This window comes from Manacus candei, unplaced genomic scaffold, assembly GCF_025592945.1.
Source record: "Manacus candei isolate 608988 ecotype Guabito, Panama unplaced genomic scaffold, ASM2559294v1 h1tg000046l, whole genome shotgun sequence".
NCBI lineage: Eukaryota > Metazoa > Chordata > Aves > Passeriformes > Pipridae > Manacus > Manacus candei.
In genome coordinates, this window is record NW_026138094.1 from 16,909,488 (window position 1) to 16,923,447 (window position 13,960).

General features: G+C 42.1%; 1 protein-coding gene across 1 annotated transcript; it reads right to left on the bottom strand.

Annotated features, from left to right (window-relative positions):
- Window positions 1-24: 24 nt before the first annotated feature.
- Window positions 25-13,684, bottom strand: TUBGCP4 (tubulin gamma complex associated protein 4). Its single transcript, XM_051796753.1, has 18 exons — window positions 13,554-13,684; window positions 13,310-13,438; window positions 12,588-12,710; window positions 12,145-12,198; window positions 11,636-11,692; window positions 11,034-11,113; window positions 10,142-10,343; window positions 7,980-8,145; window positions 6,735-6,859; window positions 6,005-6,055; window positions 5,523-5,628; window positions 5,073-5,180; window positions 4,694-4,832; window positions 4,047-4,224; window positions 3,008-3,142; window positions 1,756-1,872; window positions 1,192-1,331; window positions 25-898 (listed from the first exon to the last, which is right to left on the bottom strand). The coding sequence occupies exons 1-18, from the start codon at window positions 13,629-13,631 to the stop codon at window positions 886-888; spliced, it is 2,001 nt and encodes a 666-aa protein (XP_051652713.1). The 5' UTR covers window positions 13,632-13,684; the 3' UTR covers window positions 25-885.
- Between the last annotated feature and the right edge of the window lie 276 nt (window positions 13,685-13,960).

Sequence of the window (13,960 nt, forward strand, 5' to 3'; positions counted from 1 at the left end):
AGATATTGACAATATTCCATACAGTTGCATGACAAAATGGTTTTATTTCGGTACAGTAGGGTAGTCAGTAGTAGCACTCTTAACTAGTTTGGAATGAAAACAGCCCAGGTGGAGCAGACAGATACCCCAGGGAAATGTCTGATGAGGGTCAGTGTGAGTGCACTTTTCTGCTGGCACAGGGTGCTTGGTACTTGAGTAAGGCAAAGCTCCTGCTTTGTCTAGGCACACGTAGTATCAGCACACAAAATGTATTAAATTGTATAGAGAAAGCATGTGATATCACTGGTGTCTCTTTCACCTGCACAGATATGCTAGAATAGTGCACTGCATGAGAAGAGATTCTTGAAATCTATTCCTTCTTCCCTCCCCCTTCACCTCAACTGAAAATTGCTATTGCTTGTTTCATTTACCAGGTAGTATGTATTTGATCAGCAGACATTGTGTATTGTAAATCGGTTTACTGCACAAGTGGAACTTCTGAATACAGCTAAAACTTCATTCATAGTCAAGGACAATAGATTACTTTCTCCATACTCCAACTTGCAACGGAGCATAGTCCAGCTGAAGAGTCAAGACATTATAATTTTTGTTGCTTTTTCACTTTCTGAAGAGGCACAGACTGCCTCCTTAGAAGCATTTTTAAGAATATGTGGAGCTGCAGAAAGCATGTTTTTACTAGTTCAGAAAAAACAGAGTAGCTTCCCGCAATCACTGGGCAGCCTCACATAAGTGACACTTCTTTGCCAATTCCTTCTGAAACAGTAGTTCACCAGGCAAGAGCCAGCTACAAAGAAGTTGAGCACAAACTCTCCCAGCTGTCCAAGAGCACCAGTCTCCACTGCTTGATGCATCACTGGTCACATCCTGAAGGAAAGGTCTTAGTACTTAGACCCCAAAACTGCAAGAGAAGGGTAAAGTATTAATTACATGTTGAAAGTAACTCCCTTTATCAACCCACATGGGCATTTTTCAGCCAATATGAGCTAGCAGCTTGTTCAACTTCCTGCCAAAATAAAAGGGAGAAGGCATATGAAACCCCAAAATTAATTCATGCTGGTTTGTTACTTCTCTGTCATGGTATTTAGCAACACTTTGGGTAAGCCAAAATAATTAGAAGCAATCAATAAAAATGGCTTTGTATTTCCAAGTACCTCAGGATAACGCTACAAGCAACCCTGAAGATATTCCTACCTGCCCAAGGTTCCTCCAGCCTGGGTGTAGTATTTGTTATAATCCAAGCGTAGCAGCAGTTGAGCTAAGTCAGAGTTTATCTGATGGTTCCGAACGCTAGAGAGAATCTTGAAGAGAAGTGATGACTGACGACTGAATCCCTACAAATTAGAAGAAGTCAGTTCTGGGCCCTCTCAGAAAGCAAGCAAGCCTTTAATCTCTGTTTCTGCCCAACCAGTCCTTTAACAGCCTGACGAAAAGAAGCACTGCATGAGAAGTGATCCTTGTGGTCCAGGATAAGGTAAGCTGTGACCCACAAGAACTCCTAGGTGTTAGTTATCCTAAAGGAGGGATAGAGACACCAACAAATACCTGCCTCGTTCTGTTCCAATATCTGGCCACATTCCTCCTCTCTGTGCACACAGAATTTCCAGCCTAAGTACGGTTGATTGATTAAAATAATTACAAGTCCTCATATAGAACATCTCAGCTTACACTCTTGTACTACAACTGTTAAAGCCAAGATGACTGCTTAGGCAAATGTTTGCATGGAAGAACAACAGATCCACAGAAACACAGATTCACCTTCACCAAAATACTGAGTTGTGCAGCTCCCCGTTCATCTAATGGGCCCAGATTCTGACTGACCAGAGAACAAAAACTATGACAAAGATCCAGAATTTCATTTAAGCAGTGGAAAACCTGCATGGGATAAAAAACACAAGATAGTAGTTGAAACAGATTCAAACACAAGGAAAGCAGTTCTTGGTACCCAAAAAGTTGCAGCATATGCAACATAATCAAGATGTTGTGATACTATATTTTTTAATCAGTAAGGAAGATGTTAAAGTATCTGTAGCATTTCTGTAAGGTTTTCTATCGAGAAAGGGTTTAAATGTTATGCTGTATCTCCCCCCCTGCCCTTCCCCTCTCCCTCCAACCTTCTGCAGACATTACTGGGGAAACAGGATTGGCACGAGCCATCCACATATGCAGAGTAGTTGAACACTGGCTTTCCTGTCCAACCAGCAGGTCATTCACTGCAGCTTCAGGATGAAGAAGGAAGAAGAAAGACCAGCAAGAGCTATGGTTCAAGGCTTTGATTTCACTGTTCACTAAACTTGGAATTTTTTTTTTTGTATCAGTTGGTCAAGGTAACTTGCATTCAGGAGTGTTAGGAAAGGCCAAATGCTTCACAGATGTAGCTACTGGAACACATCAAAATTCCAGACTGGATAGTTGGTATTCTGCCATCTTTATGCTATAATAGTCTCATAGACTGAGCAAAAAGACACTGTTTCATTGAAACTAACTTTCTTTGGGAATGCTTCTGTGAGGTTAAAGCTTTATAAAAATACTGCAACATTATAACATATTTTTTCTTAAAAGAAAAAAGACCCTTAAAAGTCTACTCCAGAACATCTCAGCTGTCTTTATTCTCTTGAGTAAAGTAGGAGAGAGAATTTTTCCTAGTCTAGTGCATTTCAGCACGAGTCCCTCAGGAATACAGTTCCCAGAATTATGCTAATTAGTACTTCTTTAATAAAATGGCCTGTGATAAAAATATAGTGATAAAATAGTGAACACTGAAATAATCTTGATTTTAAATTGCCAGGAATGCAGCATTCACGCTCACCAGCTGTAAATTAAGTGATCTTAATTTGATTATCTGTTCCAGTTTAAACCTGCCTTATTCCTAGAATTGTAGTCTGTGCTCTGCAGGAGATTATCACTGATCTGTTTTAAAAGATATGATTTGTCGTATCTGTTCAAAAAGGTGTGTTTCTTAGGGCAGTTGGAGAATTTGTAGAAAAAGGTGAAAGCTAGACCTACTTACAGGTTTTAGGAGGATGAAAGACTGAGCCAACAAATTACTTAAGAAATGATCATGAGCCAATCGTATACTCTCAAAATCTCGTGTGGCATTTATCTGCTGCAGAAGCTGTGAGAACTGAGACTCCAGTACATCCACCTGATGGATATGTAAAGATATCTCATTAGTATCAGACCACCCAGAAGTTTTGCGTAAGAAACTTGCTTATTGCTACTCATATGTTAGAGGCTGAGGATCCCCTTCTCGCCACCCGATGAATGGGGAATTATAGACAACAGCAATACATAATGGGGGGGACATTTTTGATGCCTAAGTAATATCTATGTAGAAAGGGAAATGGTCACTTTCTTTAAGATTAACTATTAAAAAAGTATATAACCAGCATGTAAACAAAGATATTTGATAGTAGTAATCTCTGAATCTTATACTGGGAGATGCTATCTGGAATCTTAGGGCAAAGGCTGCAGTGCAAAAGCTCAGCCAGAGCTGAGATACTCTGGAGAAGCTAGAAAGCCAGGCCCCATCAATTCGCTGTTACAGCTATTAACAAAGTGATAGATAATTCTCACAGAGACATGCTATTAGTAACTGCTGTTTACATTTGAAAAGTCTCTTTTTTGACTTCAAATGGTCAGAATATGGCTTCTTTCAATTCTTTAAAAAACCAACCAACCAACCAAAAAAACTCCAAAACTTAACTCACAGTGGAGTTCACATAAGAGGCAAGGGAAGAAACCAGGATGGCATCTTAATGATGATCCTTCAGAGATGTCTGTGGTTTCTCACAAATGTTTAGTAGCACTGGAGCCACTAGAGAACTCCTGCATTTCTAGTAGCACTCACTGGATCACAAGTCCAAAAACTTTTTAATTGTAACACTACGTCTGGGATCTTGGAATAAGTGTAGACTTGTAAAGGAAATTCTGATTTCCTTACAGTAGAAAGAATCTGAAACCTGAAAGACAGGTCTCCAGTGCTCCCTCCAAGCATTTTTGCCAGTTCCTGACTAACTGATAGTTTGTCTTACTCTGTAAATACTGACCTGCAGATAATACTGAAGATTGTCCACAAGGAAAGCCATGTGATCCCTCAGACGCCACTTGATGGCATCCGTTCTGTTCGATTTCAAGTGTTTGCGTTGCATCTGGAGAGCCCAGCAGTGCTGTAGCTCAGCCTGGACTCGTCGCACACTCAGCAGGTATTTGAACACAACATTGTACCTACAGTGAAAAAAAAAATACAAAGTTGTTTAAGGCTAAAATCTTCCTTGGCTGCAGGTATTAGAGAACATAATGAAAGACTGGAAAAAGAAACAGGAGGTGGCTGCCTGTCAATAGATAGGGCAGATCAGGTGATGGTCCATCTCAGAGTAAGATTTCTGCTTTTATTGGTTACTGACCTAAAAAATACAGAGTTAATTTTGGTGTAAGGAGGGGAGCTGCCAGTGAAAACATTGTTAAAGTAGCACTGTTTGTAAATTAGTGCAGATCTGTCAGCATCTTGTAGGTCTTACTATCATTACAAATAGTCTCAATATTTAAGTGAAAAGAGCCATTTTAAGGTTCAGAGAGCAAGATGAAGTATTATAACTCTACCTTTCTCTCCACAGTGAGAAAAAAACCCCATTAGTGATTGCCTGAGCTCAGGGAACATATAGATGAATATACAAAGACCATATCTAGTACTTACTTCTCAAGAACAGCAGGGGTAAAGAGAATGTGCAGTGGCCACTGAACTTTGTAAGAAAGGCCCAGAGCTGCCCATCCGGATGTGGGGGCTTCACGAGGAGATAACTCCCGGGAAGGCCCTTCACGAGTCTGAGAAGTATCTGAAAACAAATGAGGTGCTGAATTACATTATCTTCTTTGTCAATACAGCCATGGCAAGGAAGAAAAGGGGAAAGGGAGAGAACAGAATTAAGAAGAGCCAAAACAGTCTGAGCCATCACATTGGGGTATAAAGGGAACAAAATCAGTATTTCTTTAACTTTAGAGAAGAGCAACAGGATTTGAAAACAAGGTCATCATCTCCCATCTTAACTCACTACTAAAAATGCAAGTATATATACCTTTATGCTCCTTTCCGTGATACTCAATGGTTAAGTGAAGAAGAGGAAGAAGGTTGTCATCGTCTAACAGCACCTTATGAGCAGACTGCTGAAATGCAACGTTGACATCTGACAACAAGAGAACACACGTATCAACCCAAGATGATGCAGCTAGTGCTAATTTTGCACCCATTAGTTATTTATGCCCAGCCGTAAAAGACAACAGTGATGCACTATTGCCACTGGTTTCTTTTAATTCCAGCTTCAAATATGGGGAGAAACCTGCCATCTGAAAGTTTCTGAGAGGTTGTTTTCACTCTGTGAGACATTCTAGTTTACAAATGCTGTTGTCTCAAAACTAATGATATCATCTAGAAGGTAAGACAGAGCTCTCCTGTACTGGACATGGCTCACCATTTTCCTGCTATACCCCAGTGAGGACAGTTTGATAAGTGAATAATCAACACTCACCATGTTCAGTTACAGCCGTAGGTGGCGTCTTTAACATGTGCTGTGCAGTGTCAATGAAAGCCTGAAACAGCTCACCTCTTCCCAAAAGATAAAAGTCTTTTATAATCTGTGAAGATAAACTTTTTGTATCTAAACATACCAAAATGAGCAGAAATTTTAAGCATCCTAGCTGATAGCACCCATTTTTATTATTGCTTGGACAATTTCTGCCATTTCAAAACACAGCTGGAGAGTTCTGAATTTCATTCACTGACCAAAGAGTCAACACTGCCTTTGCTTCAAGATGCAAACCACAAAACTACATACACATACCCCTCTAACTCTTTATCACTCTGTGCTCATTCTTGAGACCTGAAAAATGAAAACAACTTTATCTAAAAGAAGAAAGCCCAGAGTAGAAGGCAGTAAAGTATTTAATGGGAAAGAGCTATTTAAAAAAGAAAGAAAGAAGCTGCTTCAGCAAAAACAAGCAGTTACATTACCTTCAGTTGTCCCAGTAAATCCGATTCCTCCACCATCAGTTTCCAAAGATGCTAGTGAGGAAACAAAAGCCAAACAAAAAAAGAGACCTCCCCTCAGAATTATCTTACCCACTCAGAGAGAACAGTAGCTGTCTTGAAACACTTGCAATGCATACAAAAAAGCACCTATAGCCAATGCTATATAAAGCACAAGAGAACACAGAGTCCTGTGTAGCAGCCCGTGCTACTAGTTAGAACTCTTGATATGTACCAGCAAAAAACTGCCTAAGAAACATGAAGATCCTTGAACAAAAAAAAAAAAAAAAAAGGCAAATTCCTATGAATTCCTATGAGGTTCCACCTCAGCTTTGTTCTCACTTTTCTAACCTCCCCATCTTCTCAGGTTCTCCTCCCCACCACAACTTAAAAAAAAGATTAAAAATTGCTAAAGCAAAGAATATATCCAGTGAGATGCCATCTATTATACTAAAAGCACAATGAAAAGTTCTGGAGCTGTTTCAAGGGAAATAAAAAATATACAAAAACCTCCCTTCTTTCACCCATGAAAGTGCATGGTATTTGTTAATGTCCTTTTGTCATTAGAAGCTGGGGTTACATGAAGCTCTGAGACCCGTAAGAACATGAAAGCTACCTGCATGCTCACATGCTTGTTAGCCCCCTTCTCCCAGTCACTCACAAAACTTAAATGCTCCTCAGCCTGCATAGCAGTTACCCTTCCTAGGAGGCTTACCTCAGCAACAGTGCTCCGTATCCAGTCAACCACTGATTCAAAGTCCACCAAACTAAAGAGTGGTTGCTGCTTGAGTCGATGTAGTTCTGCTGCAAAAGTGTCCTCCTGGTTTTTTAGGATGGAGCCTGGGCAGCAATGAGAAGTGTTTTGGAGAGTAAAAAGGAATGCCATTTGGAGACCTGCAGACCCCTTCCAGCACAGTGAGGCAGAAAGGCTGTCCAGGCAGCACTGTCTCAGGTCTGGCAAGGAACGTGAAGAGCAGGTCTCAAAGTACCAAGGTACAAGATTACTAATACAGTTACAGTATAGATACTTGCCATGGCAGTGCTGTGGTATCAGTAAAAACGCCAGATATTTTCTACATAAATGGTTGTTGCTGACAGCCCTTTTTCTAGGACTGAGCTAGATCTTTGAACACAAAACAAAAGTTGGTTTGGTTCTCCCCCTATCCCTGCTTCTTTCAAATCTGTCCTATTGTTTGAACTTGGGGACATTTTTTTTAACCAGCTGAGCTAGGAGAGCAATTTTTTTTCACCTTGCTGCTGCTAAGGCAAGAAAACAGTCCAGTTGAATTGGTCCTCTGTAATGTCACTCAAGTAATTTAAGTACTTTTGCTTAGACAAATTCAAGATAGAGCCACCACAGCAGTCCTCCCCAGTTGCTGTAAGAATGTATTTCCCAAACCAGCTCCAATGTAAACTTATCGGGCTCTCAAAGAGAACCATCAGCTGGAATTGCTTCTCCCTTGCTGTCTTCAAGGTTCCATCTTGATAATTTGTCTTCCACAGCAACTTTTGGGACCACCTTGCAAATGAATTTCTTGTGTTTGTGGATGCATGTTAATACTGTGACACCATTCTGCAACATATACACTCACAGCAAGATGTGCCATTGTGTCTATCTGCAGCATTTAGGGACAGGGATGCAAACAGAAAAGAAAACAAGACCTTTGCAATTGCTTTATTTATCCAGAGCAAATCACATGGTGACTTGCTGCTGGAAATTTGGAGACTGTGTTTGGAAGGTGTTATTTACACATCCCGTTCTTATACTGCTCCCTGGGAATGAATCAGAAGCAGAACACTGGGACCACTGCTCTGTCCTGGCACAACCATCATATAGTCTGAAGAATATCAGGCAATCATCAGTGATTGTTGAGGAATTTGTTAATATTGGAAAGCATTTTGGAAACTACTTGTCAGTCAGTCATAACTGAGCAGAGGTTGCAAGAAAGATTTTCATTACCTTTTCTGGTCAGGTTAACATTCTGATTCTCAAACATCTGTACAGATTCTCCCACGAAGAGGATTTTCTCAGCAACCCGCACAGGAATGTATGAAGGCAGCATTTCTACTCGCAGAGAAAACTGTTTTAGAGATGGAGCTAACATGTTCTCCTCCTCAATCAAGCGCTGTCAGAGGCACCAGGGAAAAGAAATCAAGTGGAAACCAGTGTGAGAAAACCAGAGGTGTAGAAGAGGTGTATAAAGGGTGGTGTGTATGTGTGTGTGTGTGAGGGGGCATCCAAGAATGTTGAAAGTAAGCAGAAAGGCAGCAAAACTGATTTGTATCATTTAAGTAAGCCAGTAAACTTCCTTATGCTTCTAGTATGCTAGCAGATATCTCTAGAGATGTTGCTTCCATCAGAGAGTGGAGCAGAAGTGGAAAAAGGAGAAGCTAAACCTTTGTGGAATAGCAGCAAATTGGCTGTACCAAAGGAAGTTACATCAGCAAAAGGAATTATTATTGAAACTGCATTACACGAGTCCTTTTGCTGCTATAACAATGTTAACTAGCATTACCAAAAATAATCCTCCCCTACACCCATTCCTGTGTTTTAACACTTCTAGAACACTTGTGATACAGGTCAAATGTAAATGCCTCCACTAGTGAGCAAGTACAGATCCAAAGGCTTGCTAGCAAAAATAAGGCAATTTTCTCAGCTCCTGTGAAAGCTGTTTAAAACAATACAGTAAGTTATTAATTTTTTTCTGATGTATTAATAAAGCACTCCAAGTACAGAGGCAAGATTTTCCTTCAGAGAAGCAATGCTGATCATTTAATTTGGCTTTCTTGTTATTGGAGAATTAGTTTCAGTAGTCCATAATCCAAAAAAACATCATCCTGAAAAATTTTTGAGAACGTTTGCCATCTACAGACTTTTCTTTTCAACAGAAGAGTTCAGTACAAGTGTGTGTATATATATATCTATATATATATGTTAATGCCAACATTAAGAGGTAGGCAATTCTTTTCTATAGATTCTACTGACACTTTTAGATGAGGCAATACCCAAATATTTTATTGGTCTCTCCCATCAACACTCAGGATTTCTTATTCTGCTCTTTGACTGAGGAATTGCCAACACCATTAGTTAATAATACTGAAGAAAGGAGGTAATAAGGCTGATGTCTAGGTGTTATCTTCTTAATGTCCACATTTTCCACCATGGCCCTAGAAGACTCACCAATTTTCACAGTCTTCCTTTATGTGATACAGTGAAATAACAGATTTTTCACTAACTGCCTTCTAAAGTTTTCCCTTGTTTTTGCCTGTGTGTAATCTGTTTTCAGCAGAGACTATTTGCATAGGGTACTTAATTAGTATGCAACATGCTGTTTTGAGGGGAATCTTCTGTGCATTCACAGCCAAGCTGCATGCAGCACACTAACACCATAGGTGTCCATGAAATGTTTTCTCACCGTAAACCAGAGCATGAATTAGAGTTGCAGTTGCTCCTCACTGATCTCTATTCAGACACTCAAATGCTCAAAGTATGGAAGATTACTGCATTGAGAAAGCTGCTTTGCACAAGGGCACTCTAATGGTATGGCATCTACAGGAAGAGTTACTGCATTTCACCAGTGTACCGGCAGGTCGCTCCCTGGCTTAGCAGCCTCTTGACTCTCCAGAGCACATTTTCCACCAGTACTGTCAGTAGCACTAACGTGTTAGGTAACATTTGCACAACTAATGGATGTGCAAGAAAGGTACTTGACCCAGCTGCCCAGAGAAAGGGTGTGAATCAAGTCAACAGCAAAGCTCCCCACACCCTTTCCTTTGCAATTGCTCACACTACTATAGATCACAGCCTTGACCATAAGGAACGAGAAACCAGTCAGTCAAGAGCAGGGGTGTGCAACAGTTCCAATCGCTTAACATCAGCATCTACAGAGATTCCATCTGTAGGGCCTTCTGCCCTCAGATTATAAACTGTGCCAAAAGATGTCTCTGTCCCTTATGCCTAGCAGCAAGCTACTACATTACCTCATTACCCTGATTTACCATCTTGCCAGGCCTCAATATATGTCTAGTCTATCATAGCTCACACTGAAGCAGACGACAATATATTTCTTCTTTAGTTCCCTAAGGACCAAAACATGCCAAGCTATGACTTGTAGTTCTTACCAGGTCCTGCAGTTCTCGTAGCTGTTTTCCTGTAAGTCCCCCAATTCCTAAGTCATCGTCATCTTCTTCGGGTTGGCTAGGGGCATTTCCAGAAGAGGGGCCCTGTTTGATAAAGAACTCTTCATGTTGGTCTAGTAGCAATCCATGAAGCATCCAGGCAGAGAGCTGCTTATACATGACTCCATGACACACAGCCAGAATCCTGAGGTCAAGACAAACAGACAATGGAACCTTTGAATGCAGTAACCAAAACCTTATTGTACATCATTCTGGAAAGTCCAGTCAGTCAGCCTGGAGGTATGGCAAGTGCTAAATGGCTAATGTGGAATTTTATAATTTTTTTCAAATATAGAAAAGTGGACAAAGCTAAAAGGTGCAAAACTAAACTGACATATCCTCTGATTATTTCTCCTCCACAGAAATCTGCTAGCCAGAGGTATAAGTTTGCAGTGGCTTCCCATTCCTGCTGTTTCTACTCAATTACATTTCAGCGTGAACACAACTTATATTTTAAGTAGTCTGACTTTCTCCACAAGGACATACAAACATCACAACGCTCACCCAGTCACATTTATCATTTTGAAGGATCAAAATCAGTAACAAGTCTATCATATGCAAAGCAGTTCCTGTAGACTTTAAAAGAAAAAAAAAATACTGGGTCTAAACTTTTCTGAGCCCTTAGCCCAAAGCATGGAAAAAACTTTAACTCCCACCATAAGCCTGCTTTAGATAAATAATGGGGACTGTGACAGTTTTCCCTGCATGCTACTCCTACTTTTATATCATGCAAGGCTGTTTTGCATGTACTGTTTCAACAAGTAAGATAAATACTTTGACACTAACTCCAGTTTCTACAGAAGAATGAAATAATAGTTTTACTGTATCTACATACTTTTCAAGAGCACTGCGAACAGGAGGCAACCCCCCACAGCTATGTTTGTGGACTGTCTCCAATATCTGACATCCATGAATCTGCAGAAATTAAAGGTTACATTATGTCTGTTATTTGGATCTGTACTGACCTTTTCATACATTTAGACTCTACGCTTTCTGCTCACAAGAAAATCCCTTAGCAAACTGAACAAGCCTTACAGAAAAAAGGGTGTAACATACTCCATGTGTGCTCTACACCCAAGCTTCTGTCAAAACTTTTGCTTAACAAAATGTAAGCATCTTTTTTTTTTCCAGTGACAGTCAGAGAAAACCGATTCAGGAAAGAAGAAATTCCAACCAACAGCATCTTGTCCTATAAAATGCATTGTGACTATAAAATACAAGTCATCAAAGATCATACTGACAATGGAAAAAAGTCAAATCCAGTGTAAACAGATTTGCAAAATAGTTATTCAGTACTTACAGTAGTACTAGTAATAGGGCATCCATTACTCAAACCACATTCTTTGCTAGTATTAAAAGTCTGGGATGGAAGCAGCAATAACTTTATCAGTTAAAGAGGAAACTTGTTAAGAGAAACTAGCTGCAATTCTACTGTACCTTCTGAGTTTTGATCTGTTCCACCATGACCATTACAGAGGGGAAGAGTAACTGAAACTGCAGAACAAGGAGCAAAATATTGAATTAGGTTGTTATGCAAGACAGAGAGAAAACACTATAGTTGAGTAAGTCTGGACAGCAGCTAAACACAGCAATTTAATGAAACTGTTATATGGCTTTCCCCACAAATGAGAAACATGACATGAAAACCTCTCGGAAGCATGTCCTCCCTCCACTGGAGCAAGATGCATGAAGTTATATTCCAGAAGTAGTTCAGGTTAAACACAGGCAGTGAGGAATGTGTGAGAGTCAAGGTGGAGGACCTAAGCTTTGTGTTGAAGTGCAGGTGATCCTCTGAGCATGATTAAGGGACTACAAATGTAGAGGTGTTAGACAGAAATGGTATGACATGACAAACTAACCCTTCTTTATCCCATATGTTTTCTTATTAGACTCAATGAGTGATAAGAGTAACCAAAGAACACTACCTGTTTATTAACATGACATACCTGGTCCAAGGAATAATTAACATGTGAGATGGAGAGATGCGGGTCAGTCAGAAACTGTAAGGATAAAGCAATTAATGAAAAGTAATTACGACAACCACTGGATGGTCACAGTACCCAAGATATGACAGCTATTAATCTAGAGGAGATTAAGCAAAACCTTTAAAATTGAAAACAGGAGACAATAGTCTGAGACGAGACTGGGCTCTGACACAGATGGAGCACCTACTGAACTGAAGGAAGAGGGGACTTAACACTTATTAGGATAAAGACTAATTTACAATGGCATCTCACAGGAATAATTTGGAAGGCAACCCTCATGTGGAAAGGAAAATACCTTGTCTCATTTTAGGTATTACTACTTAGCATACGCATTGCAGAAATGGCAGCTTTCCACCATCTGTCAGCAGCATGACCGCCTCTTGTTCCACATCTCTCTCCTTTACCTCTTGTTCTAGGTCAAGTAGTGCCTGTCGATATGGCTGCAGCACTGAATCAAGACCTGTGCAGAAGGCTCGCAAATAAATGCCATGTAATCCGCTCTGGTTTTGCTGAGATGGATGATGGTCCTGAAACCAAACAATAAAAACTGCATCAGCACCCTAGTGTAGGTCTGAAGAGTAACAGAGTATCTGTGCAGTGTCACAGCAGCAGTCAGGGCTCCAAACGTGTTGAAACGCACCTTATCCCACCATAAAGTGATCAAAACCACAAATACAACCTTGTCACAAGGAAAGTTACTTGAGCAAAGTTTTGTGGACCTATGCAAGTGCTGGGAACCACTGGTACCAGTGCTTCTTTTCACTTAAGCATGCCTCTTGGATCTCAAGGCTCTTCACAAACCATGATGAGGACTCACTACAAGGTAGACATGAGCATCCTATTCAGTTCACAAACCCTGGCCAGTCTGCTGTGGCCACAAATTATTACAAGACTTCCTCAAGAATGAGATTTTACATTTTGTCCATCTTTCACTGCTCTGTACCCTCCCATAAGTGCACCGCACTGAGCTTTCTGGAGCGCCGCTCGGGAAAGCACATTTGTTAGTGCTGGCGCGGGTATGGGCCACGGGCCACGGGCCGCGGGACACTCACGTGTCCGGGGCAGCCTGGCCTTACTGACACCTGCTGCGCTCTTCCCGGGAAATACCGCGGCCCGGCGGCCCCACCTGCTGCTGTACGTGTCCCGTGTACTGCTCCACGAATTCGGCGAAGCGGATGTAGTCGGTGCCGAGGCGGCAGAGCCGGTTCAGGACGCTGGTCTCGCTGGGGTGGAGGAATGGCAGCTCCTGAGACACCTGGGGGGGACAACAGCGGTGAGGGGCGGGCGAGGGCGAGCTTTGGCCGGGGCGGGGCCGGGGGCGGGGGCAGGGGCAGGGGCAGGGGCAGGGGCCGTGCCGTGCCGTGCCGTGCCTGGAGGCCGCCGCGCTTGCTCCAGGTGAAGGCCGCCCCGGGGTATCCGCTCAGCGCCAGCAGCAGCTCGTGGATCATCCTCGGCCGGCGCCGCGCGGGCTGCCGGGAGGCGCGCGGGGGCCGCCGGGAAGGGCGCGGGGGGCGAGGGGCGGTGGCGGCGGGGCCGGGCGGGATCGGATGGGATGGGATGGGATGGGATGGGATGGGATGGGATGGGATGGGATCGGATGGGATGGGATGGGATGGGATGGGATGGGATCGGATGGGATGGGATGGGATGGGATGGGATGGGATGGGATGGGATCGGATGGGATGGGATGGGATGGGATGGGATGGGATGGGATCGGATGGGATGGGATGGGATGGGATGGGATCGGATGGGATCGGATGGGATCGGATGGGATGGG

Coding starts and splice junctions, on each gene's coding strand:
- TUBGCP4 (XM_051796753.1), bottom strand. CDS start 13,631: ATGATCCACGAGCTGCTGCTGGCGCTGAGCGGATACCCCGGGGCGGCC. Junction 6,056..6,734: donor TACGGAGCACTGTTGCTGAG/GTAAGCCTCCTA, acceptor TTTCCTCACTAG/CATCTTTGGAAACTGATGGT. Junction 1,332..1,755: donor AACTCAGTATTTTGGTGAAG/GTGAATCTGTGT, acceptor TCTAATTTGTAG/GGATTCAGTCGTCAGTCATC.